General features: G+C 55.5%; 1 protein-coding gene across 8 annotated transcripts in view; it reads left to right on the top strand.

Annotated features, from left to right (window-relative positions):
• ANO10 (anoctamin 10) overlaps positions 1–13,682 on the top strand; it is a 120,655-nt gene extending 106,973 nt beyond the window's left edge. For all 8 annotated transcript variants that reach the window (XM_005882637.2, XM_014530334.1, XM_014530337.1 and 5 more), the window contains one exon: positions 13,461–13,682. In XM_005882637.2, coding sequence (XP_005882699.1) covers positions 13,461–13,529 — 69 coding nt within the window. In that variant the 3' untranslated portion in view covers positions 13,530–13,682. The remainder of the gene's footprint in view (positions 1–13,460) is intronic.

Here is a 13,682-nt window from a genome sequence, read left to right as displayed (position 1 = left end):
CATTTAGTTGAGAAGGTGCCCAGTCACTTACAGGAGAACCTAAGAATGACGAGATTCAGAAACTTTCAGAGCCTGGGATATTTCTGGGTTGCTCCCATATAAAGAACAGTTATTAAAGTGGACTTGAAGGGCAGTGTGACAATCAATCCCTAAACAGGCCTGCACAGGTTTGGGGAACCGCCTGTGACATCATGAAGGGACTGGGTAGGCCTTTCTAGTTCCCCACCCAGACATTTCCAGGATGTTGGCTTTTCACGGTGGTCACAGGTAGAGCGGAGGAAGGTGGCTTCTCTTCAGTCTCTATATTAGGGAGAAAATCCTTGCCCAAAGCCCTAGCAGGTTTCCCTCAAGCCCCACTGACCAGGATTTAGTTATTAGCTCATGGCCAGCTATTGGGGGGCCTGACAAAGTACCTGGCATTTGTGACTTCTCGAGTGAACCGGGGAGGGGGGAGGGTCCTACCCTTCCAGGAAGGAGGAAGCAGAGGAAGGCACTGAGCGGCAACAGAAGGGAATGGTTAGTGTCTGATAGGTTAGTGTTTGCAGTGAGCTCCGAGGGTCAGAAAAGTGCACCCCCAATGGGAGAGGCATGACATGAAGACGCAAAGAAAAGATGGAAAGGTGGTGGGCTGCGCTGGATGAAGACTTCAGTGCTGAAGGTCAAAAGGAGAAGTTAGCCCAGCAGGCTTGGCTTACTGGTTGAGCATCAACCCATGATCCAGGAGGTCATGGTTTGATTCCTGGTCAGGGCACATGCCTGGGTTGGGGGCTTGACCCCGGTAGGGGGTGTGCAGAAGGCACCTGATGGATGTGCCTCTCACATCCACCATGTTTCTATCTCTATCCCTCTCCCTTCCTCTCTCTCTCAAATAATCTATAAAAACATGAAAAATATATTTTTTAGTAAAAAGGGAGAAGTTAACATTTAATCAAAATAAACTGAAGGTTTCACATTTCATTGGTTTTTAAAAATCAGTCACAAAAAAGGAGAGGCAAAAGAAATCTGACCAAATGAAGTTCATGTGAGAAAAGCAGGCCTGTCTCCTTGGCTGCAAGTTCAAACGAGCTGGAAGCGAGGCTGCCAAGAAGCTTATGTAACCAGAGGCCTCTACAGAGAGCACAGTTCAGAACATAGGGGCGCGACCCCAGGCCTCCAGGGGCTCAGCCGTGGCCACCTCTACCCCAATCCCTTTCCCTGGATTTTTCCGCCACCTGCATTCTTTGGCGTTACACTGTCACTGCTCAGAAAGCCCTTTTTGGTGACGGCGACGGTTCTGTAGACACCGTCCTCCATTCACTCAGTCAATGCTTCCCCCCTTCCTCAGCCTTTCCTGACCCCCAGCCCCCTGACTCCCATCTCCCTGGCCCCCAGCTCCCTAACCCCAGCCCAATGGCCCCCAGCCCCCTGGTCCCAAGTAGAATCACTCACTGTTGCCTTGTTTCCCCACCGAGCTCCTGCCTAGCCCTTACCAGCCCCTCAGCCCTGCACCTCTGGCTGCTGGACCCAAGCCCTACTTCGAGGGGCTCTGAGGACCGTTGGTGCCTGGCAGGAGTGGGAGATATTCATGGCTGCTCTTGGTATAGAGTATTAATAAGTGAGGGCTCCAGCTGCTTCTGGGCACACGGAGTGGTGTCTCCACCTCCGAGGTGCCTGCCCCTGGGTCTTTTCAGTGCAGATTGGCTTTGAGCAGGTCTGGGGTGGGGCCCAGATTCTGCCTCAGGATGGGCTCCCAGGAGAAGCTGGGATTTCCCCAGAGCTCCCTGTGCAGGCCCTGAGGCAGGGGAGTCAGTAGAGGTGAGTTCAGGGTCTCGTCCAGGTGTGTCAGCCTGGTGGCCAGTGGCCCTTGTCTCCCGCACCCCTCAGGGCCTGCTGCAAGCTCTGCACAGCAGGCAGCATAGTCAGCCAGCTGTCAATCACCCAGGCGGGCTCAGTGGGGACTTCCTTTCCTGAGGGGGAAGAACACCCCCTGGAGGGCAGGAATGAGAATTGGCCGAGGTCCCTTCTCCCTGCTGTCAGGCTTGGTGGCGGCATTCGCCCCTGATGCGGGCTTTGCTTGGAAATAGCTGTCCTCTGCCTGTGTGGCGGCCTCTCGGCTCTGACTTTGCTCGGTTCCCTTTCTGTCGAGTATGTTTCCCGCCTATGGACGGCCTCGCTTCCTCCCGCCTGGGACCCTTGGCTGCGGGAGTGACCTGCTTCCCTAACACACTGAGGAAGTCTGTACTGATGCCAGTTCCTTCCTGAAAACAAGAATGGGACCTTCCCTCCCAGTGGTTCCCGTGCCCGTTAACTAAGCCGACGTAAGTAGGAGCATTTCTCCACGGGCTTTGCCAGGGAATTCTCTGGAATGCTTGGTTCCAAGGGCCCAATAGGCACATACCCCCATCCGGGTACAACTGCACGAGTATTTACTTGGTGCAAGCTTGTTTGTTGGACTGGCCAACACAACTCATGGAAATGTTGGTTTGCTTCCCCATCCAGAGCCACTTAAATTCACGGCGTCAACTCTGGGCTTTGCTTGGTGACACAGAATGACGTCACCAAACCCTGGCCACGTGCTCCTAAAACAGTATATTCTGTCTCCTCATCACAGAGCGACTTGCAGGCCATTCAGGGCAACAGGCAAAATTCATCTATTTCATGGCTTTCACCAGGTGACTCCCTGTTAGCACGTAGCTCGCCTCTCCTGCTCTCCGTTCTCCTGGCTGCACACAAGAAAACAGAAGTCATGGTAGAGGAAGAACTAAATATTTGAAGGCATGTTTAACTCAACACCGATGACAAGGTTCAGCTCCTGTTTCTGGTAGTGAAGCAAGAAGGTAGGGTTTGGGCACTCAGAAATCATGCCTTTGGGTTGGAAACCGCACAGCTGTCGCGGGCCTGCGCTGGCCAACAGCTTACCCTAAAGGGCCACTGTGATCTCTTCCCCAAAGGTCGCACTGCAGAGAACACTGGTCACAGGGGCTAGGCACCATCTTTCTAGAACTTTCCAGGTGCTGAAAAGTGTGTGATGGGAGCAGAGGAGGAAGCCCTTGCTGCTCTCAACGCGTAGAGACTTGGGAGCAGGGACTAGAACCAGCAGAGCTGGAGTGAGGAGGGCACTGGGCAGGCTCCCTTTCCGCTGTGAGGTTCGGAGCCTTATCAAGTGCATTCCATCGGCTCCTCCTGCTTGGCACACGCCGCTGATGTGTTACGTGGCTACAACGACAGCACTGTAGTCCTAGCTTTTATTCTCTTCCTGAATTCACTATTTTTTTTAAATAACAGCTGGATTTAATAATACTGGCCTCACCTAAAGAACCCAAATCTAGCCCTGACCGGTTTGGCTCAGTGGATAGAGCGCTGGCCTGCGGACTGAAGTGTCCCAGGTTCGATTCCGGTCAAGGGCATGTACCTTGGTTGCGGGCACATCCCCAGTAGGGGGTGTGCAGGAGGCAGCTGAATCGATGTTTCTCTCTCATTGATGTTTCTAACTCTCTATCCCTCTCCCTAACTCTCTGTAAAAAAAAAAAAAGAGAGAACCCAAATCTAAGTTTCCCCGTGCATGTGGGGCCTAAGAAAAAACCCCAAAGAGCCCTTGGAATACGGTCAGAAACAGGGATGAGCACGTTCGTTTGCACACGCCATCTCTGGGCCTCACCCTGACACCGCGTCCCTCCTTGGCGTCCTGGGATCGCGACTCGTCAAGGCGGAGAGGGGCATGTGCATCACAATCTGGGAGGCCACCCCACAATTAATTTCCGTGAAACTGATCACTGCAGTTTGGAAAACCCGGTCTCAGCTCATCTGATACTGACACCTACGCACAGGCCAGGTCTCCCCTAAGCGCAGACCCCTCAGGAGAAACCTGCTGGGGTTTGGCTGGACTGCACTCGTGTGTCAGCCACGAATGCTCGGATTTCTTCATCCAGCTCTGTGTTCTGATCACACCAGGGTCTTGGATTTCTTTGCTCTCCAAGACCTACAGTTCACATGTCTGCAAAAGAGGCATGTCTTCCTCACAGGCGAGGCTGTGCCCTTTTCCTCCGAGGAAAGTTAACATCCAGTTTTGGATTGCAAGGAAAAGGGGCAGACGTGTCCCCTGGGTGTGGGTGAACCTCTCTTTGGGGCTGCGAGCCCAGCGCTGGCGGACCACAGGACTCAGGGGACCCCTGCGGAGGCAGGCTGTGCTCGCTTGGGGAGCTCTGGTGCCTGCCACCAAACAGGCAGATTAGAGATGAAGGCTGACCAGATGGCCATGTCGGCCTTGGCTGGTCACCACCCTCTCTGGGCTCATCTCCCACGGGACCCTGCTGGCCCTGACCTCAGTCCATGTGCTGTGAGAGCAGAGTGCTGCCCCCTCCCCTTCCTGAGCTTACAGACAGGAAGGGAGTGATGGCCTCAGGGCCGGCACACCCTTCCTCCTGGGCCTTTGCCAACATGCAGATCAAGAGTGGCCACTCCTAATGCTGAGAAAGTCCTGTCCAGGGGGTGCCCCCTGCAGCCCAGAGGTGGCTGGTCATCTGGGTGATCTGGGCGCCCGGGTCAATGTCCTGGTAACATCACTGGATGTGCCCATTCACGGGCTGGTGGTGACCGATCAGACTGCCCCCCGCCCTCTCTTCTGATAAACAGCCCAGCACCACATCGTAGGGAGCCTGGACGGAGGAGTTCCTCCTGCATCCACTGTGAGGTGACCCCTCCCCCGGAGATCTGGTCACTCCAGTGAAAGGCGTCTTGAAGAGTGAAAGAAACTGGTCATTTTTTCTCTGATTTGGGACTGGCTGATCATGTGCTATTTTCACATGATTATTTGCATGTTTATGTGAAATGCTTCCCCCTTTCTCACCCAGTCCTGCCCTCGGGGGACATCCCCTCTGTGTCTTCCTCCCCCTGGCCTCTGTCACCCTCTTAGTTATGTGGTCATGATGAGCATGGCCGATCTCCCTTCCAAAAGTGTCTGTCACCGTTCTTATGTATTTACATTACTTTACTTCCTTGCAATTAGTCATAGCTTGCTTTTGATCTTGGGGACACTGATTCTTTTTCTTTCCAATTGCAATTCCGTTTTGCAGATTCTGTCTGCGTTCTGACCTGATCCTCCACGGTGGGGGCCACACGGACCTGGGGCCCTGAGTGTGAGCACTTTTCCCCCAGGCCTGGCCTCGGGCCCTGCTCTGCTGCCCCGTTTGGGGATGTCCCCGGGCACCCGGCGCCCAATGTTCCTGTTCTCCACATTCACACCTGTGTGTTTCCAAAATGCATCCACTCAGTTCAGCTGCCGTTAAGTATCATGTTACCAGTTTTCTCGCGTCTAATGAAGCAGACATCCTTCTGGAACGTTTCTCGTTCCTGGATAATGTATTAGTATTTGCTCCCCTTTACGTGTTTAGTCCATTGCACGCGGCCGTCAGTGTCAGGCTTCCTCTCTTCACGGTTTCCTCGCTGGCGATGTCCCACGGCCGTCCCCCATCGCTACCTCTTCTCGGGTTTCAGCAGTTCTCCCATCTGTGATTTTGCTAACTAACTTTCCACTGTATTTTCCACATTTTCTTGTTTTTGTGCCCTTTAGAAGCCTTTCTTTAAGGGGGAAAATGATTTCTTTTTAAAAAATATATATTTTTATTGATTTCTGAGAGGAAGGGAGAGGGAGGGAGAAACATCAATGATGGGGAGGATCAGTGATCGGCTGCCTTCTGTATGCCCCCTACTGGGGATTGAACCCGCAACCCAGGCATGTGCCCGTGACTGGAATCAAACCCAGGATCTTTCAGTCCGCAGGCCCATGCTCTATCCACAGAGCCAAACCAGCTAGGGCAAAAATGATTTCTAAAATTAACTCCCAAACTTTCTGGAGTTTTTAAACCTTGCTGAAATTTGTGCTTTCATGTCAGGTTAGGGGTTAGTGTGGTGTGTTCTAGCCCCAGACTCGCTTGACTTAGAGATATAGGAGAAACACAAAAATCTGAGCTGGGTGGGACAAGACAAAAATTGAAGCCTCACCAAGAATCCAAAAAGTCCCGGCAAACCCTCATGGGATGGCAGTGTGGTCCCGCTGAGTGTGAATCGGAATCTCGCAGCACAGGTGGCCCGTGGATAGCTGGGTGCTGTGATGACAGTACAAACCCAGAACACCACCTGGATGCACCTCAGGCAAGGTTGGCCCCTCAGGCGCTGGAGACTGACAGCCTGGACTCAAACCTTGTCTGAGCTGTGTGACCTCGGGCAGGTTCTCAGCCTCCCTGTGCCTCACATCTCTAGCCTTTAAAGTGGTAATGGCATATCTCTCCCAGGCGAATATGAGCAAAGGATCTGATGTATGTGTCTAGCTATTGGCCACTGTGAATGTAAGTAACAGGAAGATAATGAAATATAATCGACATTAAAAGTTATGTCAACAAAGCAGGAGGAAAATGTTGCGATGAACAAGGACAATTAGAAATGCAGGACATGGCAAGTTGGGAGGAACGTAGCAAGATTCCCACGAAGCGGGCACAGAGGAACCCGTGTGGAGCCCGGGGCTGGTGCTCTGGACACACCTACGGAGTCTCACAGCCTGTGGGCACCATCGATGGCCTGTGTCCTTCCCCCGCTGAGACCTGGGGCTGCCGGGAAGGGCTGCCACGCCGGCTGCTTAGTGATCTCACATGCATTTTGGGTAGATGGGAAGGACCGCATGTAGGGTGCCATGGCTTCTAGAAAATGCCAGCACCACTGATGGGTGTAAAAGGACAGCTCTGGTGGAGGCTGTTGGCACCTCGTCACGTTTCCCAGGCCCAGCGAGGCGGCTCCCTCTCTCGGTCAGCTTTGTGTTGTCTTTTTCTGTTCGCATTCGGGGTTCAGCGTGCCCAACCCCCTGTGCAACCTCATGGCCTGTAGCTTTGGCAGGTAGTCATAATTAGCAGCTCAGATTGAACAGCCGCTGTAGCCAATCAGTCGCACCGGCTCCCTGCCCCAGAGGCACTAGAAGTGGTTGGAAAGCAAGCCTCGGGCTTCCACGGGCCCCTCTCTCCTTAGAGAGCAGTTTGCATTCCCAAAGGCACCTGTGAAGGTTCACTTCTGCTTTTGAAAATTTTGCTCTGAAACCCAGACATGCAGAGCACGCAGGGCTCCAACGCTTACTTAAAAAGTCGACATGAAATGTTTTCTTAGAAGCTGAGCTGACGTTGTCCTCCCCAGGGCCAGTTGGTGCAGGTCATGACCTCGTGCAGGTGCTGGGCTCGTGAGCACGGGCATCGCACCGGCTGCACGAGCTGCCCGCCCCGTCTTGCAGCTGGGTCTCCATCTTCTTGGAGGAGCCATAGTTTCCAGCTGGGACCAAGCTGATACTTTGACCATCTTCCTGATGGCCCCTGAGTTTCCGCCTTTCTCCTCCTCCCTCCAGCTGTAACTGCAGACACCCTCACCCTCGCCAGAGCCACCCCTGAGGCCCTAAGTCCACACTGAGTGGGAGTCTTCAGGGCTGGGTTTGTGCCCAGGTAGTTTAGTCAATTTCTCCGTCCAGGCCTGCGTTGTTGCCAGGGCAGGTAACTGTCGGGAACTCTGAAACCCTGGAACTTCTGACATAAAGTGGACGTTCCAGTGTGTCTCTATGACCCCATACTTGTGACAGACAAATCTGCGGTCCAGAGAGTGACACTGACTTGGAGAACATGGCTGTGTCCCACTTACTTACCCACTGAAAGGAGCCAGACCTGCCCATCCTACCATGATCGGTCACCGCCCAGTCATAACCTCTCCGGTGCTGCGATAGGCCCGACACTTGATGGTCCCGCCTCCACAAGTATTTATAGAGCATCCCGACCCCACCCCATTGTCAGAGCTGCCGTAGGCGCCTGCGCTTGGAGGGAGATGCCACACTAGGTGGGACAGAGCATTTAAAGAAGGAAAAAATAAAACATAGTGCCCTGGCTGCTTTAGCTCAGTGGACTGAAGGGCACTTACCTCAGCGGCAGGCTTGATACCCTGCATGTGCGGGAGGCAATCAATCGATCTCTCTCTCTCTCTCTCTCTCATCAATGTTTTTTTCCCCTCTCTCTCTGTCTCTCCCCTTCCATAAAAATCTTCGGGTGAGGATTAACAACAAAAAATCCTAGACAGTATGGATGGAGTGCAGGGATTAAAATAGAGGGAGTGACAGGTGATGCCACTACATAGAAAATTAGGGAACTTCCAGCCCAGAGCCTGTGGAAGCCTGTGTTGCGGCATGTTCTGGTCCTGTATTAAAACGTGGTTTAAGCTGCTGTTGGACAAGCGTGGGAGAGTCTGGGGAGGGGGTTCATTAACGGAGGCGACAGCTCTAGGGTGGGGGGTGGGGGGTGAGGGGCCTGGGGTGTGCCTGGCAGGTGTTGTCCACGGGGCCCAGGGGCAGACTGGGCACAGAGCACCCACGGTGACCTGAGGTTTTGGTCTGAGTAGCCAGGTGGGAGTGGCCCCTGAGATGGGGACGCAGGGGTGGGGAGGTGGGCCTCAGAGCACCAGCACGTTTGGTTGTCAGCAAGTCTGTACATTTTGTCAAACATTAAAGTGAACCAGCCCACCCCTGCAGCGGGAGAGGCGGCGGCTGTCCCTCCCAGGACAGCCCGAGGGACTGCTCTGCCTGCCTGCCCTCCACCGCTGCTCCGCGGGCATCGCCGGCCCGGGCAGAGCTGGCGTTTGTAGGGTTCTGTTAGGATATGTACTGCCGTTTGAGGCAAACCTGCCCCTAGATCTAACCAACAAAAGGTCTTTGTCAGAACATGGTACTTCTGGGGGCCTGTTCTTTACTTCCTCTTTTCACCTGCGTTGCCGGACCCTCACCTGTTCTGCCCCAACTCCGCTGCATGACCTCAGACACGGTGCTGAGCCTGGTCAGGGACACAACCAGGAGGCCTTGCTCGTGCCTGTCCGGTGCATGGGCATGGTCATGCGGGAGGGGGCTCCCATCAGCTCCCATCTGCCCGACCTCCTCTGGGCAGAGCTGGAGAAGAGGCCACCTTTCAGGTCGGGCTCACCCACCTTTGGGATAGAGTCGCCGGGAGGAGCTGGCAGAAACGCTGGTGTCCAGGCCACACCCCAGCCCCCTTAAATCCCAGTGGAGGGGGCTGGAGATGTAGGGCCGGGAATGACCCTTTTACAGGGGTCGCCTAAGACCATCCTGCATATCAGATATTTACATTACGATTCATAACAGTAGCAACATTACAGTTATGAAGTAGCAACGAAAATAATTTTATGGTTGGGTCACAACATGAGGAATTGTATTTAAAGGGCCAGAAGGTTGAGAACCACTGCTGTAAGGGCATGTACATCAGTTGCAGGCTCAATCCCTGGCCCTGGTCAGGGCACATGCAGAAGGCAACCAATTGACGTGTCTGTCTCTCTCTCACATGGATGTTTCTCTCTCTCTGCCTCCCCCTACCTTCCACTCTCTCTAAAAATCAATGAAGAAAAATCTTCGGGTGAGGATTAACAACAAAAAATCCTAGACAGTATGGATGGAGTGCAGGGATTAAAATAGAGGGAGTGACAGGTGATGCCACTACATAGAAAATTAGGGAACTTCCAGCCCAGAGCCTGTGGAAGCCTGTGTTGCGGCATGTTCTGGTCCTGTATTAAAATGTGGTTTAAGCTGCTGTTGGACAAGCGTGGGAGAGTCTGGGAGGCGGTTCAGTTAACGGAGGCGACAGCTCTAGGGTGGGGGGTGGGGGGTGAGGGGCCTGGGGTGTGCCTGGCAGGTGTTGTCCACGGGGCCCAGGGGCAGACTGGGCACAGAGCACCCACGGTGACCTGAGGTTTTGGTCTGAGTAGCCAGGTGGGAGTGGCCCCTGAGATGGGGACGCAGGGGTGGGGAGGTGGGCCTCAGAGCACCAGCACGTTTGGTTGTCAGCAAGTCTGTACATTTTGTCAAACATTAAAGTGAACCAGCCCACCCCTGCAGCGGGAGAGGCGGCGGCTGTCCCTCCCAGGACAGCCCGAGGGACTGCTCTGCCTGCCTGCCCTCCACCGCTGCTCCGCGGGCATCGCCGGCCCGGGCAGAGCTGGCGTTTGTAGGGTTCTGTTAGGATATGTACTGCCGTTTGAGGCAAACCTGCCCCTAGATCTAACCAACAAAAGGTCTTTGTCAGAACATGGTACTTCTGGGGGCCTGTTCTTTACTTCCTCTTTTCACCTGCGTTGCCGGACCCTCACCTGTTCTGCCCCAACTCCGCTGCATGACCTCAGACACGGTGCTGAGCCTGGTCAGGGACACAACCAGGAGGCCTTGCTCGTGCCTGTCGGGTGCATGGGCACGGTCATGCGGGAGGGGGCTCCCATCAGCTCCCATCTGCCCGACCTCCTCTGGGCAGAGCTGGAGAAGAGGCCACCTTTCAGGTCGGGCTCACCCACCTTTGGGATAGAGTCGCCGGGAGGAGCTGGCAGAAACGCTGGTGTCCAGGCCACACCCCAGCCCCCTTAAATCCCAGTGGAGGGGGCTGGAGATGTAGGGCCGGGGGATTCACGCTCTGTCACAGGCAGGCCTGTGCACCTGAGACTAGCAGGAGGGGCGGGGCAGGCCCGAGGCCCCAGGCATTGATGCTGAAACTGAACTGGCCAGAGAAGCCAGTTCCTGTTTGAGCTGCTGCCCCAGGACAGCCAGGCTCCTTCCCAGCCACTAGAGAGCCAGCTGCAGTGAGGCCCCCAGTGAGCAGGGAGAGGAAGGCACAGATGAAGACCCTCTGTAGGTCGCTGTTGCTCTGGGGGAGGGGTAACGGAGTAGTTGCTAACAGATTTCAGATTGGATAATGATGTCAAATTGGTCGTGATTTCCTGAGTGCTGTGCATGGGTGGTTCCAGTGCTGACTGTGGCCCGGCCAGGGAGGGTCTGCCCAGGCCTGGGAGGGGGAGGCTGCCCAGGCCTGGGGAAGCATCCCAGGTCTCAAACCATCTCTCTCCTCCTCCTCCACGGGGAACAGGTGTGTATAGTTACGCACGCGCTCAGGTTCAGCTGTGCTTTGGCCAACACTTAGTGACTAGGTTCCTATTATAATCATTACTAATAATGATGCAAAAAATCAGTCTGTGCTGCTTAAAGAGTGATTTGAAACATGAGTGTTTAATGAGTCATGAGTTGGGGAGGATTTATTCTCCATCTGATGCTTTTTGTAGGAAAGAAGTGAGCACCGTTATCCTGCTTATGTTTAAGGAGGTTTTAATTTAAGAATCCCAAAGAAGCCAGATTTGTTTTAAAAGAGATGCAGAGGTACAAGCCCCAGTCCCTCCCACAGCCTGGTGAAGGCCCCGGGCGACATTCCCTTTGGGGCCCAGCCATGGAGAGAGGGGCTGGGGAGGTTTGGCCTAACACACAACTGATCACTGGTTGGCTTCCAAGCAGCCCTGCTCTAGGGTGGGAGGAGGGGCCGGAGTGCAGGCAGGTGCTCTGTGCAGACGGAGCCTGGCACCTGGCCTGAGGCCTGGGAGAGCTGTGGCCAGCGTCCTGCCTTTGCTGTGAGCAGCGCAGTTCAGTGTAGATGACCTGTGAGCTCCTGACATGCCCACCCTCTTAGGAGCTGTCCTGCGCAGGCAGGCACTGCAGGTGAGAAGGAGCCCAGCGAAGAGGGTGTTGAGTGCCTCCTCCTGGCCTGGGCCGCCCCCTGCCAGCCAACCTTGAGTCTGAGAGAAGGGGCAACTCCACAAAGTTACACTGAAGACCCTTTGGGCCCGTGGTGCCAGGGAGAGAATCCATCAAACGGGCCCATCCCCCAGCCGCTGTGAGCAGGAGGCCCCTCCGGGAGTGCTGCCTGATGCCCAGGGGCTCCCAGCGCAGCCACCCACACAGATGAGGGGAGGGAACAGCTGCCCCTCACAAAGAGCCTCCAAGGCTCCTTTAAATCGGAACACATTTGATCCAACCCATATTGATCTTCCTCCCCGTGGGGAACGCTGGGGAAGTGCGGCTGGAAGATTCTGGGACAAGCTAGGGAATGTTGTCTTCGATGGTTCTAGTTTAGTCAATTTAAACAACTTCTTACGGTTACCTGTCACATCTGGAAATAGATTTATATTCTCTCTCATAAAAAAAATGACTTTTTAAGGTCTCGAAGATCGGCTGAATGTTCGTTTTCTGGGGATCTTTCACCTCAGCAGTTAACAGGCCGAATGGGCTGGGGTGCGGACAGGGAGTGCAGTGACAGAAGGCGCAGACGCGCAGTCACTCCTGGGAGACTCGGGGCACGCAGCTCTGTTTCTGCGTCCGGCTTGTGAGCCATTTCCACCGTCTGCATCGTCGTGTCAGGCTGAAGCCGCGTCCACAGTGCAGCTGCGGTCCCTGGGGCAGGGGGCAGGCACAAGGCACGTCCTGAGGCCAGTGTCGCTCTCCTGCCACCCTCTGCTCTCGGCCTGCGGAAACGCTGCCCTATCTGCAGACTGGTCACCGTGACCCCGCCCGGTCCCCTTCCCATCACACGCCATCCCCTGGACCCAGCTTCCATGTGGCCGAGTGAGGGCCAGGCAGGCCCTCAACCCTGATGGAGGGGGTCAGCCTCCGGGAGCCCATCTCTGCACCGCCCTGTGGAGACAGAGCCGGCCCGGGGAAGTGGGGCCTCCCGAGAGGGGGACCGGGGTGAAGAGGAGGCCGAGGCTTTGCTTCAGTCTGTGGAAGGGCTTCCTCCCCCGAGAGCCAGGGAGCGGGTGCCACGTCCAGCTCCACGTGGCACACAGGCTCCAAAAGGGGCAGCGGGGTTCCCAGAGCACCAGCAGTTGGTCTCCGAGTTCTGCTTTTCCCATAAACAGTTGTTATCAAAAATCTCTGCCTGTGTTTTTAAGCCAAATCCCAGAGTAGTTGGTAGTCCTGTTGGCAGCACCCCTGGGACAGAGGAGGCTGGGACCTGCGGGGCCCCAGGGTAGAGCACAGGATTTCCTCCCCAGGTAGCTCGACCCCGGGGTGCAGGCCCCTCCCTCTGAGCCTGGCTGGCCCTGGGGGGGGGGACCTCATAGGTTGTTCCCGTGGCATTGGATGGGGGTGCTGGGCGCTGTGGCTGTAGGGACGAAGGGCTAGTAAAATCGCTGCTTGGGAGCCTCTGCTCTGGACCAGGGACCTGTGTATAGGAATCCCCACAGCCACCTGCAGACTCTGCCCCAGGGCAGACGTGGCACCAGCTCACAGAGGTCAAAGGCCACGTTCGCTCGGCTCAAGAGGCAGAGCGGGGACTTGGCCTGTCCGTGCTCAGTCCCTGCGCTGCCTCCTCGGACCCCGGGTCCAGGAAGCAGGTCAGGCCGGCTGCTTCTCCTTTCAGTACCTTCAAAATCCCCCCAAGCTGACTCACCATTTCCACCCACCCGACTGGGCCCCATCTCGTCTGGTCACTTCCAAGAGGCCTCGGGCGCATCGGGGGTCACATTGTCTCGGGTGCCTTGACACACGAGGGAACACACTGCCCAGGGCCTCCTGCAGAAGGTGGGGGCCCTGCCACCACCGAGGTGCCACCACTCCGGCTAGCGTGGCTCACCCTGTGTTCTCTCAACAGCAAATGAAGCTGGTGGCCGAGAACCTGAAGGAAGAAGGTGGGAAGGAGAAAGAAGGCAACCTGAACTAGCAGAGGGGCACCCGAGTGGCTGAGCGGCTCCAAACCCAGATCCAAGGTTCGGCCAGAGGAAGCAGCTCCCCGTGGCAGCACCCACTCCTCCCAACACAGTGTCCCAGCTCAGGGCCGTGAAGAGGGCGGCTGGGACCCAGCTCCTGGCAGCTC

Source organism: Myotis brandtii, unplaced genomic scaffold, assembly GCF_000412655.1.
Source record: "Myotis brandtii unplaced genomic scaffold, ASM41265v1 scaffold731, whole genome shotgun sequence".
Taxonomy (NCBI): Eukaryota; Metazoa; Chordata; class Mammalia; order Chiroptera; family Vespertilionidae; genus Myotis; species Myotis brandtii.
The sequence above is the reverse complement of the archived record's forward strand: the minus strand, read 5'-3'. Positions and strand labels throughout refer to the sequence as shown.